Consider the following 15,524-nt stretch of genomic DNA (forward strand, 5'->3'; position numbering starts at 1 on the left):
TGATTGCACACTAATGCTGCAGTTCTGTATGATCCTCTCCTGCAAAGTGACAGCTAGATTCAAGAACTTGATCAGATTCATACTTCAGGGCTCCTTAAAAATGTTTTTGGCTCAACTGGAATTCCAGATTTTTATAGAAGTTATTCTGTTTCCAAATAAGAACTACTAATTCATTGTTTTTAAGGTAAAATAGCTAACACAAAGCAGTCTATACTCTTTGGTTAAATAAATGATCTGTATTTCTTCAGTATGTACTTTTTGTGTGCATGTATGCCAGTCTAAGGCTTGAACCCAGGGGCTAGGCAATGTCCCTGAGTACACTTGCTCAAGGCTAGTGATTTACCATTTTGAGCCACAGCTCCTGGTTTTTGAGTGGTTAATTGGAGATAAGAGTCTCACAGCTTTCCTGCCTAGGCTGGCTTCAAACTATAATCCTCAGTTCTCAGCCTCCAGCCTCCTGAGTAGCTAGGCATGAACCACCAGCACCTGGCCATTGTGTACTTTCTTCTGTATTTTGTTATTGCAAATATGTATTTTCTTTTTGTTAGTAATTAAACAGTATGGAAGTTTAGGGTGTAACTTCTCACTTCTCATCTCTATCATACTACAAATAGCTACTTTTAATAATGTGGTATATACATTTTGTATTTACAGCAGACATTTTTCCTATATGTGTTTCTGTGAATTTCTGTGTATTTATACATATATGAAGTTATGCTTCTAAACAAAAATTATATTCAACTGTCTTATAATTTATTACTTTGGTAATATCCTAGGCGTCCTTCTATGTCATGTATATTTGTGTGTATATGTATGTGTATGTATGCATCCAGGTGTTTATTTTCTTTTAAGTTTCCTCCTTATGCAACTAATGAAATTGGCAAAGTCACTGGAGTAAACAGAAGAGAACTTGGACATGGTGAGTACAATTCTTTAAGCTTATATGCTGTTCTTATGGAAACGTAGTACATTTTTAATTTATCATTTTCGGTTCTCATTTAGGTGCTCTTGCTGAGAAAGCTTTGTACCCAGTTATTCCCAAAGATTTTCCTTTCACCATAAGAGTCACATCTGAAGTCCTAGAGTCAAATGGTACGGTAGGAAAATATTTCTTCCCTTACAGGTAGACCAGATTCCCTGTTACATTGCAGCTTTTTCAAAGTTGTGTTACACTGTGTTTATTACTCTAAGGCCCCAAGCCTAGCCTATTAAAGGAGAAAAAAATATCATTGATCAAACTATTATCTTGAATCTCTGTTCTTGGCTAATGAGTTGTTTGAAAGTGCTGTAAAACTAGTATTTCTCTTTTGCATCAGTTATAATAGGTCCAACATGGATTCATTATTTCTTACAAATAAACTACAGAGAGAAACCAGCTTGGAGAATGTAGGGGCCAAAAAACAAGGGGATCCATTACATGGGGACACTGTACCATCACTTATTAGAGAAATATAAATTGATACCATAAAAGGAAACTGGGCTAAAAGGTGAAGCTTAAATGATAAACATTCATAGAGCAAGATTATTATAAAGCAAGCACTTTTCTTTTGATAGGATCATCTTCAATGGCATCTGCATGTGGTGGAAGTTTGGCACTAATGGATGCAGGTAAAAGAATTATATCTCATGGTGAATACTTGCCTAGAGTGAGTGCATACGGCTCTGGATTTGATCCTCAGAACTGCAAAAAAAAAAAAAGCAAAGACATATGTTATTGCCAAGTAGGGTTACATGCTAACATTATTTTAAGTGGCATTATTACAGGTGCAGTAAGAAATGTGGTAGTCACAACAATCTTAGAGAACACTATCCCTTACATTAGAAGAAATTTCAAGACTGGGCCCTGGTACTTTACACCTGTAATCCTAGCTACCTGGGAGGCTGAAATTGTAATGACCAGTTTGATGCACTGGGCAGTAAGTTCACAAGACTCCCTTTCAACTAATAATAGCTAAATGCAGTTGTATGCAACTGGTTCCAGGCCAACCAAGATAAAAAAAAAAGTCTGTGAGACCTCATCTCAACAGAAAAGGCTAGATATGGTGGTGCACATCTGGCATCCCAGTTATGTAGAAGGATCACAAGTCAGACCAGTCCAGGCAAAAAATTACCAGGACAGAGCCATTGCCTGGCATAAGCCTTGTAGTCTTAGCTACTTCAGGGGACAGAAATCACAGTTCAAGGCCACTGTGGAGCAGGAGGCCCTGAGTTCAAGCCCTAGTATAGCTAGAAATAGCCACAGCCAAAAGACCCCGAGACTTAGCTTAAGCAGTAAAGTGCTTGCCAAACAAGAGTAAAGCCCTGTTCAAACCCTAGTACCACCACCAAAAAATAAATAGCTACTAACAAAATGACAACTATTCCTGTCATACTAACACATACATTATTCTTTAAGCATTTTTTTCTTTTTCAATTATAGGAGTTCCAATTTCATCTGCTGTTGCAGGTGTAGCAATAGGATTGGTTACCAAAAGCAACCCAGAGAACGGTGAAATAGAAGATTATCGTTTGCTAACAGATATTCTGGCAAGTATATTACCAGTTTCAAATATTTCATAGTGAAGACTATAAATACTTTACAAGTCTGCTTAGTAGTATGTGCTTAGAAGAATACTAGTACTATAAGAATAAGGCCATGAATTTTACACTGCCATTAGAAAGAGTAAAATAATGGCATTCACTGGAAAATGGATGGAACTAGAACAAATCATGTTGAGTGAGATAAGCCAAGAACAGAAAGACAAACAGCATATGGTCTCCCTGATATGTATATGGTCTCCCTGATATGCCAGTGTTAGATTTAAAATGCAAATAGGACAAAGTAAACAGGATTCAAGATACCAAAATACAGTAAAAACAAAAGAAGACAGCCGTGGGAGAAAAGCACCAAACAGCAAGACCCAAGCACCTCTTACAACCCCAAAGAAAAGGAAAGAAAGATCCTCATCTGAAAATGTCCTATTATTTTTAGATGACTCTATATTCCCTACTTCATATATGGGATACACACAAGCACACCTGAGGGAAGCTGGGAGGAGGGCACAGAATGAGTGGAAAGTAGGTGAGAATAAATAATAATAATAATAATATAGCAGAGGGGACCATCAGCTACATCGGACACTGATGAAAGTAAACTAAGCAACTCATGGGTGGTGATGGGAAAGAGGGAATGAGGCAACAGATGTCATTAAACAAAAGGAAAACAATGTACATATCACCCAAAATGGAGGAAACAATTTTATTATAAAAGTTCATAGATTTCATAAGTATGTAGAGTAGGATGATAATTTTCATCGTTGAGAAGGTTAAAATGTGTACTGTGAAATATATGTAGTAATTTAAACCCAATAATAAGAAAGAAAGAGTAAAGCCATGGTTTATTTTGCTCCTCAGATGTTAAAAATATATTACAGTATAAGTACCCAAAATCGCTTATTTGAAGAAATAGTTAACTTAGGAGACATTTCTTTGTACTTAGATTTGAAAACAAAGATTACCTCTAAAGTTATGTCTTGGAATTCTTCTACTGTGACTTTGGGTGAATTTTGTTTTGTTTAAAAAAAATTTCTTATATTACTGAAGGGAATTGAAGATTACAGTGGTGACATGGATTTCAAAATAGCTGGTACAAATAAGGGAATAACTGCATTACAGGTATTTTTAAAGCTCACTTTGTTTCATTTTTAGCAATATTTAAAATAATGTCATAAATCAGTGGTTATTTATTCCTCTTCTCTATTAGGCTGATATTAAACTACCTGGAATACCAATAAAAATTGTAATGGAAGCTATTCAGCAAGCATCAGGTAAGCCAGTTGCCTCTTTTACCTCTCATTTCTGCCTCGCTTATTAGGGGTGCCTATAATTCCCATTAGGCTTATTATAAAATATTGCTTTACAAAGTACAGTTTCAGCAACAGTGGTTCACACCTGTAATCCTAGATACTAAGGAGGCTGAGACCTGAGGATCATGGTTCAAAGCCAGCCCACACAACAAAGTCATTGAGACTCTTATATCCAATAAAATACCAGAAACGCCAGAAGTTGAGCTGTGATAATACACTAGCCTTGAGCAAAAAGAAGTTCAGGGACAGCAGCAGGCCCTGAGTTCAAGTTCCAAGACTGGCAAAAAAAAAAAGTTTGTTGGCAAAAAAGGTCATGTAACTTAATTTGGGTAAAGAAGTATTAATTATTGGACACAGGACTAACTTCCCAAATGGGAAACCAAAGGTTTCAGTTTTAAGCAACTTTCTATGGTAGAATTTTTAGAAGAGGTAATATGAATATATTTCAAGATAAGTGGGGAGGCTGGGGATATGGCCTAGTGGCAAGAGTGCTTGCCTTGTATACATGAGGCCCTGGGTTCGATTCCCCAGCACCACATATACAGAAAATGGCCAGAAGTGACGCTGTGGCTCAAGTGGCAGAGTGCTAGCCTTGAGCAAAAAGAAGCCAGGGACAGTGCTCAGGCCTTGAGTTCAAGGCCCAGGACTGGCCAAAAAAAAAAAAAGAGATAAGTGGGATATGGGAAGCTTTGATCGTTAAGCCTGAAGAGTTTGGATTTTACTCCAGAGAAACTTGACTACAGCTACTTAAGATCACATTTACCATGTGCAGTTATAACTTTCATTGTATTTTTATCTCTTCTAGTGGCTAAGAAGGAGATATTACAGATAATGAACAAAACTATTTCAAAACCTCGAGCATCTAGAAAAGAAAATGGACCTGTAGTAGGTAAAACATTAAATTACTGACTCATGAGAAAAGTAAACATTACTACATTTTTTTAAGTATGTTACTACTTTTCTTTTTTTTTTTTTTTTTTTTTTTGCCAGTCCTGGGCCTTGGACTCAGGGCCTGAGCACGGCCCCTGGCTTCCTTTTGCTCAAGGCTAGCACTCTTCCACTTGAGCCACAGCGCTCAAGCCCTCTTGCCACTAGGCCATATTCCCAGCCCTTTCAAAGTTTTTTTCAAAACACAAAATAGAAATATATGTACCTTTAAAAGATTATCGATATTGGGTTGGGAATGTGGCTTGGCGGTAGAGTACATGCCTAGGATGCATGAAGGCCTGGGTTTGATTCCTATGTACCACATAAACAGAAAAAGCGGGAAGTGGCACTGTGGCTCAAATGGTAACATGCTAGCCTTGCGCAAAAAGAAGCCAGGGACAGTGTTCAGGTCCTGAGTTTAAGCCCCAGGACTGGCCCCTCCAAAAAAGATTTTCAGTGTGGTATATGGAATGATAAATATTTCAGAAGATAGATATATTTACCCTGATTTACATATTATTCTTTGTATACATGTATCAAATCTGGCAGGAGTTAGCCAGGTTCTAATGGCTCATACATATAATCCTAGTTCTTCAAGAAACAGATCTGAGGATCACAGTTTGAAGCCAGCATAGGGAGAAAAACCTGAGAAATTCTTATATCTAAATAATCAGCAAGATCCAGATATAAAGCATGATTCAAGTGGTAGAGCACCAACTCTGACCAGAAAAACCTAGTGAGAGCCTAAGGCTTTGAATTCAAGTCCCAGTAACATAAAAAAGTAAAAAAAAAAAATACTTGAAATTTCAGAGCATATTTAGGAATTTTTTCAGTAATTTTAATCAATAACTTTTTTCTATTTTATAGTATAAAATAGTTTTAAATAGGTCTTACATTCATACATACTTAGTTGTATATTTGTTCATAATGCATTTCAGAAACTGTTCAAGTTCCAGTATCAAAACGAGCCAAATTTGTTGGACCAGGTGGATATCACTTAAAGAAACTTCAGGCTCAAACAGGTAAGAATTGTATGAAGATTGGGGGTCTTATGAAATGTACCTTATAAGTTTGCTATTTGATTTCTACTGCGTTGCTCTAAGAATACATATTTAAGAAATGTACACACTCCCCCACTATGTAACTGTACCCTTTTTGCACAACACCCTGTCCAAAAAATTTGTGTTCAATTAATAAATAAATTAAATTTAAAAAAAGAAAGAAAGAAAGAAATGAGACAAAGACCAAAAAAGACCAAGTATAGTAGTTCACACCTGTAATCCCAGCTTACCCAGAAGTGGAGATCGGGAATATCTTGTTTCTACACTAGCCTGGGCAAAAAGTCACAAGATACTATTTTAACCAATAAAAGCTGGTCATAGAGGTAGGAGCCTGTGATTCCATCTAAGTAGAATGCTGTAATAGGAGGATCCTGGTATGAGACATGCCTAGGCAATAACACAAGACCCCAACTACCTACAAAATACTAAAGCAAAAAATGAGTAGGGGTGTGGCTCACATGGTGAATAGTATATGATCTCTTTATTTATTTATTTATTTATTGCCAGTCCTGGGGCTTGAACTCAGGGCCTGTACACTGTCCCGGGCTTCCTTTTGCTCAAGCCTAGCACTCTCACTTGAGCCACAGTGCCACTTCTCACCTTTTCTATATATGTGGTGCTAAGGGTGTGTTTTCTCTATGCCTTTTATAAATAAGCAAATGACCATCCTATAATGCCTATAATCTTACTACTTGGAAGGCTGAGTCAGAAGATGACAAAGTTTAAGGCCAGCCTCAAATACAGAGCAAGTCATTATCGCAAGAAAAAATAATGACCAAGAATTCAAGTCTTGGGGCTGGGGATATAGCCTAGTGGCAAGAGAGCCTGCCTCGGATACACGAGGCCCTAGGTTCAATTCCCCAGCACCACATATACAGAAAAAACGGCCAGAAGCGGCACTGTGGCTCAAGTGGCAGAGCGCTAGCCTTGAGCGGGAAGAAGCCAGGGACAGTGCTCAGGCCCGGAGTCCAAGGCCCAGGACTGGCCAAAAAAAAAAGAATTCAAGTCTTTACATTTAATTTTTTTATTATAGAGAAGATATGCTTTAATTGTCTACTGTTTTAATTTAGTTTCATCTATTTTGACTTAGTTTCATTTATTCTTTTGTTTAAAGAGAGTATATATAGCTAAGGGGCTGGGGATATGGCCTAGTGGCAAGAGAGCTTGCCTCATATATATGAGGCCCTGGGTTCGATTCCCCAGCACCACATATACAGAAAACGGCCAGAAGTGGCGCTGTGGCTCAAGTGGCAGAGTGCTAGCCTTGAGCAAAAGGAAGCCAGGGACAGTGCTCAGGCCCTGAGTCCAAGGCCCAGGACTGGCCAAAAACAAAAAATAAAAAAATAAAGAGAGTATATATAGAAATAGTTGGTTTTAATTTGCTTCTTATGGAAACAATGTTTAGGTTACCTAGCACTTAACAGCTTTGAGGTTATTGAAGAACGACAGGAAGCGTGTGGCCTTAGCAAGTTATTAAGAGTGAGAAACTGTCATGATTTTTGTCCTCATTCATCCATTCACTCTAAAAGGTAAGAGAAAGAAAGGAAACAAGATGAGAAAAGTTTTAGTATAGTTTCTAGTCAACTAGAACCTTAAAAAGTAGCCCATTGTATCACTAGGACTTTTACAGATGCCTAGCAGGAAAGTAATGTATACTTGTTGGTAAATGAATCCCGTAATTCCCAAAGTGGTGATTAAGCAAAGTATAACCCTATCCATCTGGTTTTGAGGTCCCCTCACACAGTCCTCACACTGACTTTTTTTAGACTAATCTCCAGTAGAATGAACAAGTTAACTTTAATGTACTTAATTGTGAAAAAAAAAAATTCTGGTTTTTGGGGTTAAATTATCTTTTTTTAAGGTGTAACTATTAGTCAAGTGGATGAAGAAACATACTCTATATTTGCACCAACACCTAATGCCATGCATGAAGCAAGAGACTTCATTACTGAACTATGCAAAGATGATGTAAGTAAAGATCTTATACTGATTTTTCTATTTGTTGTTTGTTTTTGTTATGAACCTTATATCTTATTTTGCATTTACAGCAAGAACAGAAATTAGAATTTGGAGCAGTTTATACAGCCACAATAACTGAAATCAGGTAACAGTGATTATATTGGTTTTTTTTTTTTTTTTTGGCCAGTCCTGGGCCTTGGACTCAGGGCCTAAGCACTGTCCCTGGCTTCTTTTTGCTCAAGGCTAGCACTCTGCCACTTGAGCCACAGCGCCGCTTCTGGCCATTTTCTGTATATGTGGTGCTGGGGAATCGAACCTAGGGCCTCGTGTATCTGAGGCAGGCACTCTTGCCACTAGGCTATATCCCCAGCCCTATATTGGTTTTTAAAAGATATTACAAGCCCTGCTTAACTTCCCATTTAGATTATGACATCATAAGGTGTTTAGAAGTCAGTTTGCCATATAATCATTATTTTAGCTTTAACCTATTTTATTTTTTGTTTGCCAGTTAGTAGAATTTTGATAATACAATTCTGTGGTTGTAATTGTAATACATTCTTCTAACTGAATTATTTTAACCAAATTTTCTACTGTTGTAATTTTCCCCCCAAAATAAGCAGACCCAAAATAGATACAGCAATTCTTTCATCTCCCTTGCTGTAGCTGTTGTCTTCTTTTAAAGATACTTGATGTTTAGCACACTTTCAACTTCAAAGCAGTTTTTACAAGTTAAAATTCTCAATCCTATTTTTAAAAAATTACCAGAAATACTCAATGTCATTTCAGAATTTCTGGAAATTATTTTTTAAATGCAGGAAAATGTATGTTCTAAAAGTTTTTGCTTTATCTTTTCTTCGTCTTTTGATTCACAAGTACTTAAATAGTAATTTCAGTTGAAAAGCATCTGGGAGAAAACAAAAATATCTGGGCTGGGAATATGGCTTAGTGGTAGAGTACTTTACATAGTATACATGAGGCCCTGAGTTCAGTCTCCATCCCTGTAATACCAAAAAGTATATCAAGTAATATTAATCTTTGTAATTATAAAAATAATTATAAATATATGGTGATAAAAAATAATTATAAAAATTTATAATACAGTGGGTTTAGTAAGTTTTAATATTTTTCTCCTATAAAAACATGATTTGTCAGTTGATATACTTGCTTTAAGCAGGTCCATTTCCTTTTTTTGGTAGAGACACTGGAGTAATGGTAAAATTATATCCAAATATGACTGCGGTACTACTTCATAACTCACAACTTGATCAGCGAAAGGTAAAATGAAAAATTTGATTTTTTTGTGTGCCAAAATAACTACACTGAAATTGTTTACACTGATGAGAATTGTATATAACTAAAGTACAGAGAACAAAAATAGCAGATACTGCTGTAAAAGGGATTTACACTGTTTGAGTTGTTTCTCATTCTGATTTCTTACTTTGTTTTGAGGGAGGCTTATTCCTCCCTTCCCCATACCAGAGTTTGAAGTGAAGGCCCTGCACTTCTTAGCTGTGCTTTCACAGCTGGCATATCACTATTGCCATGCCTGTACTCCAGCCTTGCTTTTTTGCTGGCTCTGTGGAGATGGAGTCTCATGGACTTTTCTGCATGCCTTCACACAGAGAACCTCCAGATTCTCAGCCTCCTCTTTAATAGCGATTTATAGGTATGACCCACCAACACCTGGCTTCCTAAGTATTCTGAAGTAGAACTATGTCTAGAGCTACCACTGAGCAGTTACTACAATTTCTACTGATAGCCACGTTTTACCTGTTTTCTACTAACCAACCAACCTATCCTGAGGTAAATCTTGCAATGTTTATACATTTACTCTTTATTATACTCACATCTGAAAGACTTAAAGATATGACTATCCACTCAGGAGGTTGAGATCTGAGGATCATGGTTCAAAGCCAGCCCAGGCAGAAAAATTCCCATGAGACTCTTACCTCTAATTAGCCACTCAAAAACCGGAAGTGGGGGCTGGGGATATAGCCTAGTGGCAAGAGTGCCTGCCTGGGATACACGAGGCCCTAGGTTCGATTCCCCAGTACCACATATACAGAAAACGGCCAGAAGCGGCGCTGTGGCTCAAGTGGCAGAGTGCTAGCCTTGAGCGGGAAGGAGCCAGGGACAGTGCTTAGGCCCTGAGTCCAAGGCCCAGGACTGGCCAAAAAAAAAACCGGAAGTGGTACTGTGGCTCAAGTGCTAGAACAATAGCCCTGAGCACAAAAGGGACTCAGGGACAGCACCTACGCCTTGAGTTCAAGCCCCACAACCAACCAAAGGAAAAAAAAAAATACATACATGACTATCCAAGAAAACTACGATAGTCAGAGGGTAAAACAAATGTGAACAAGAGTTAGTCAACCAATCATTGGCTACTATAAAACAGGATCACCAGTTTGACAAGTTAGATTCAAACTCCAATCTTCCTGCCTCAGCCTCTTCTAAGTGCTAAAATTATAGGAATAAGCGTGTTCCACCAAGTTTGATATTTTCTTTTTTCTTTTTTTTTTTTTTTTTTTTTTTTTGGTGACAGTTCTAGAGCTTGAACTCAGGACTTGGAGCTACCACAGAACATTTTGCTGAAGGCTAGTACTCTACCACTTGAGCCACAGCTCTACTTCTTTTGGTGGTTAACTAGAGATTTTAAAAAGTCTCACAAGCTTTCTTGCCTCAGCTGGCTTTGAATCATTATCCTCAGATCTCAGCCTCCTTAGTTGCTAGAACTTTTACACCAAAGTCCTATATACATATGAGACTGTTTTTAAAAAATGGTAGGAAAAGGAAATCTTGAATTTGAGATACTAGGAAAATTTATTCGTATTTAAATAACCTTAGTTGGGGATTTTTCTCAGCATAACATCCAATTCAGAAATATAGGTAAATTAATAAAATTTGACTTCGTATTTTTTTCTGAGGTTTGAACTCATGGCTTTGCATTTGCAAAGCAAGTGTGCTGTGCCTTTTTGCTTTGGTTATTTTTCCTATAGGCCTCACATTTTTTCCAAAGCCAGCCTGGGGCATAGTTTTCCTACTTACACATCCCACATAGGTGAGATTACAGTTATATGACACTATACCAGCTTTTGATTAGGGGTGGGGAGAAGAAGGGGTCTCATGCACTTTTTGCCTAAGTTGTTCTCCACCTACAATCCTCCAAACCTCTGCTTCCTGAGTATTTAGGATTATAAGCATGATCCAGACTCATTTTTGTTATTATGTGGCAAAAACTTAGGGAGACTACTTTTTGACAGAGACCAGAAAAATGAGTATCAGTAGAAAAGTGAGCAAAGAATAGGACATGGTTTGGAAATTTGTTTCTTTTTTTTTTTTTTTTTTTTTTTTTTTTGCCAGTCCTGGGCCTTGGACTCAGGGCCTGAGCACTGTCCCTGGCTTCCTTTTGCTCAAGGCTAGCACTCTGCCACTTGAGCCACAGCGCCACTTCTGGCCGTTTTCTGTATATGTGGTGCCGGAGAATCGAACCCAGGGCCTCATGTATATGAGGCAAGCTCTCTTGCCACTAGGCCATATCCCCAGCCCCTGAAATTTGTTTCTTTTATATATTTATTTTTTTAATGCTAAAGGTTGAATTCAGGGCCTTTATGCTAAGCACATGTTCTACCACTAATCTACACCAATATCAGTATAGTACTCAATATCAACAGTAATTTTTAAAAATGCAAATATGAAAAAAGATGGAAATTCCCGGTGTGGGTAAGAGAAATAGCCCATTTTTATAAATGCAACATGCATGTACTAAATACACATACTCCTTGTCAATAGTTGTATCTACAAGTTGCAGGTTTTAAATGATTTTTTAACCTTACTCTGAATGTATTTTGAATCCTTGTAATTAATAGAAAAATAAATATAGTTGTTGTTCACTTGGGAAAATAATGTATACTTTCATGCATATTAGGTAATTATACATAACTAATAGCTTAGCATATTTTCTTTCAGATTAAACACCCAACTGCCCTAGGATTAGAAGTTGGCCAAGAAATTCAGGTAACAAGGATCAATCTTTTAGACTTAAAATGTAACTTATACTTTAATAATTATTTTCAAAAAGTTGATAAAATAGAATGTTAGTAATGTGCTTTATTTATATGCTGCTTTTTGAACCTTAGGGTTGATTAAACCGTGATTAGGGACTTACAGTTTACCTAAAACAATATTCATCTTAGATCCTATAAAAGTATGAGTGGGGGGGCTGGGAATGTGACCTAGTGGTAGAATGTTTGCCTAGCATGCATGAAGCCCTGGGTTCCACTCCCTAGCACCACATACACAGAAAAGGCCAGAAGTGGTGTTGTGGCTCAAGTGGTAGAGTGCTAGCCTTGAGCAAAAAGAAGCCAGGGACAGTGCTCAGGCCCTGAGTTCAAGCCCCAGGACTGGCAAAAAAAAAATATATGTATATATTTATAATATCTATAAATAATATATATAAATTATATATATCCATACCTGTAATCCTACTCAGTAGGCTGAGATCTTAGTTTTGTGATTCAAAGCCAGCTAAAGCAGGAAAAGTCCGTAAAACTCTTATCTCTAATCACCAGAAAACCGTTGGTGGCATTGTGATTCAGATGGTAGAGTGATATGACAGCCTTGAGCTGAAAAGCTCAGGAACAGTGCCCAGGCCCAGAGTTCAAGCTCCATGACTGACAAAAAAAAAAAAATATATATATATATATATATATATTGGCTGTGCAGAGACAGACATATAAACACTGGTAACTTAGTTGTAAGCATTATTGTCATCTTTGTCATCGTGTTACGACTTCATTACTTGACAGTAAAAGGGCTTAAACTGGTTAATTGCCACCTTGATAACAGCCAATTTCAGGTGTAGGATTCTGATTTAAAAAAAATTTGACCTCTGGCCCTTTAATAATCCTTTATGAGTAAATGAAAGCACTCAGTGACTCCATATATCATTCAGGTACGCTTTCAGTGAACAAGTAAACATTAATCTGTTGCCTCACTTGTACCTTGCAAATTTGAATGTGTTTTCATTTGGATGTCAGTCAGCTTGTTGTAACTTTAAACTGTTTCATTAACACAGGTGAAATACTTTGGGCGTGATCCAGCAGATGGAAGAATGAGACTTTCTCGTAAAGTGCTTCAGTCTCCAGCTACAAATGTTGTCAAAACTCTGAATGATAGAAGCAGCATAGTAATAGGAGAATCTATTTCACAATCATCGTCTAATTCTTCCCAATGACTTATTTTTTAAAATAAGACAATTCTAGGTGATATTCCATAGAGCAAAATGTTAGTAGTGTTCTCTAATGTGTAGACTTGTATAAATATATTCTAATTATTTGTATTAAAATACTCATAATATAAAATGCCTTTTATTTCAAAAGTAATCTATATTTTCTTATTTTTGCTTAGATTATAAAATCAATAATTATTATTTATATATCTTAAAGATATATTGCACCAGTGATTCTCAAATACCTAAAAAACTTAACAGAAAATAGAAGTTATATGCTATCATACTGCATCTCTTCCTACACCTTTTTCTTCCTTACATACAGTAAGGGCAATTTTCTCTTAGATCATTCTTAGCTTACTCTTTGCTTGCCTACAGCTATTTCACAAACTAGAACTTTCAAAGCTGGAAGCTATTTCTTGAAAGTATTTACCGGATATAGTAAGGAGTCAAGGGACCTAATTTGGCTTTTTTGTGTGCAGGTCCTTGGGCTTGAATACAGGGCTTGGGCACTGTCCTTGAACTATTGCTTAAAACTAGTGTTCTGGCTTTTTTTGGTGATTACTTGGAGATAAGAGTATCGTGAACTTTTCTGCCTGGACTGGCTTCAAACCTCTATCATAGATCTCAGCCTCTTGAGTAGCTAGGATTATAGACGTGTCACTGGTGCCCAGTGTGGCTCTTTTTTTTTTAACAGCATGTTCCCTTTCAAGTTTGTCACAAAAATTTAAGAGTCTAGTAAATCTTATAAATGGTATTCTCACTGGTATAAAGCAATACATCAGTATTAAGAAAAGGCAACCTGAGAAAATGCTGATACTTCAGGGAAATCTTAAGAAGATAACAGGTAAACAGATTAACTCAGACAAAAGAGGTAGGTAGAATATGGAGGAAAGAGAACTGGTGGTGACTAATGATTTTGGCCTAAAGATTGTAAGAACAATAGGATCTATGGCATGCATAGGAAACTTAAAGGGGAAAAATGGCTTTGAGGAAAAGGTATGTCACTTAAATGTGAATATGAAGTCATCAATATAGAGGTGATTTTAGGGATAGAGTAGGCTAATTCTAACTAGAAAAAAATTTAAATTTCTACAAAGTGAAATTTGAACTAAGGCCATATTTGAGCAAACTTTTAAGGGATGCTTATCAAGGAAAAGGCCAACTTTGAGGTAGAAATAGTTTTATCAGCAGATAAAGAAGACTAAAAAGAAGGGTTTTTTTTGCAGAGTTTGAACCCTAAACTTTGTTCTACAACAGATGGGACGCGTTGGAAAGTACTCCATGTTTCATGAAACCAAAATTAAGTAATTGGCTATAAATAGTTCTTTTATATTGTGGCTATAAAATTTAATGCAACAGGGTACTGGTGGCCCTTGCCAGCCCAGCAGCAAAGTCCATGAGACTCTTATTTCCAGTTAACCACCAGAAAACTGGAAGTGGAGCTGTGGCTCAACTGGTAGAGTGCTAGCTTTGAGCTAAAGAGCTCAGGGACAGTGCCAAGGACCTGAGTTCCACAACTGACAAAAGAAAAAAATACAGTTACCAAAGTCTGGTAGCTATAAGATGCTGAAAATAAGGCCAAGCAAGAAAATATGTAATCATAATTTATATAATAATATGTCTTTTTAAAAATTGAGGGAATAACCATATCACTGTATGCAGAAGGAACAAATTATAGCTTTAAAAAGAGAAAAGCTATATCACTATATGCAGAACATGTAGCATATAAAATTTAATTCCTAGAGTTTAAAGAATTAGGATATCTCTTAAACTTACTACATGGTATGAGTTATTAAAAACAAGTATACACCTAACACTGGAAACATGGACATAAAAGCCTAGAACAAAACAAGAAGCAACACTTGCTCTGAGTAGCTCTGAAGGTCCTAATCAATGTGCTGTGCTTTAAAGGGAGTGGGAAACATTTGCAGACCATCTATAAAAAGTTTAAAATTGGGGGCTGGGAATATGGCCTAGTGGTAGAATGCTTGTCTCCCATACATGAAGCCCTGGGTTCAATTCCTCAGCACCACATACATAGAAAAAGCCAGAGGTGGCACTGTGGCTCAAGTGGTTGAGTTAGCCTTGAGCAACAAGAAGCCAGGGACAGTGCTAAGGCCCCCAGTTCAAGCCCTGGGACTGGCACCAAAAAAAAAGTTTTAAAATTGTTACAAAGCTGCTTATGAGCCTAGTATCAGTGGCTCACAGCTGTAATCCTACTTAGGAGGCTGAGATCTGAGGATCGCAGTTCCAAACCCAAGCAGAAAAGTCCATGAGACTTTTTATCTTCAGGAAACTACCCAGAAAAAGCAAGACATGGCCCGCTGGCTCAAGTGGTAGAGTGTTAGCCTTGAGCACAAAAAATCTCAGAGACACGGTCCAGGCCCTGAGTTCAAGCCCCAGGATTGGCAACCAAAAACAAATCAAAAAAAAAAACCTGCTTATAGCAAAAGTGTATACACCAATAATTGTAGCTCCTTGGTGAAAGGTCCACTCCAGGAG

The 15,524-nt window shown here is 37.2% G+C and overlaps 1 protein-coding gene across 1 annotated transcript in view; it reads left to right on the top strand.

Moving 5' to 3' along the window:
• The window catches only part of Pnpt1 (polyribonucleotide nucleotidyltransferase 1), a 33,313-nt gene extending 20,078 nt beyond the window's left edge, over nt 1–13,235 (top strand). Inside the window, exons 16-28 of the mRNA XM_048352895.1 lie at nt 853–919; nt 1,003–1,092; nt 1,555–1,608; nt 2,420–2,526; nt 3,583–3,654; nt 3,743–3,806; nt 4,651–4,734; nt 5,711–5,794; nt 7,695–7,801; nt 7,882–7,937; nt 8,989–9,067; nt 11,759–11,806; nt 12,867–13,235. Of these exons, the coding sequence (XP_048208852.1) occupies nt 853–919; nt 1,003–1,092; nt 1,555–1,608; nt 2,420–2,526; nt 3,583–3,654; nt 3,743–3,806; nt 4,651–4,734; nt 5,711–5,794; nt 7,695–7,801; nt 7,882–7,937; nt 8,989–9,067; nt 11,759–11,806; nt 12,867–13,025 (1,071 nt within the window). The 3' untranslated portion in view covers nt 13,026–13,235. The remainder of the gene's footprint in view (nt 1–852; nt 920–1,002; nt 1,093–1,554; nt 1,609–2,419; nt 2,527–3,582; nt 3,655–3,742; nt 3,807–4,650; nt 4,735–5,710; nt 5,795–7,694; nt 7,802–7,881; nt 7,938–8,988; nt 9,068–11,758; nt 11,807–12,866) is intronic.
• Nucleotides 13,236–15,524: the final 2,289 nt, after the last annotated feature.

Source organism: Perognathus longimembris, chromosome 8, assembly GCF_023159225.1.
Source record: "Perognathus longimembris pacificus isolate PPM17 chromosome 8, ASM2315922v1, whole genome shotgun sequence".
Taxonomy (NCBI): domain Eukaryota; kingdom Metazoa; phylum Chordata; class Mammalia; order Rodentia; family Heteromyidae; genus Perognathus; species Perognathus longimembris.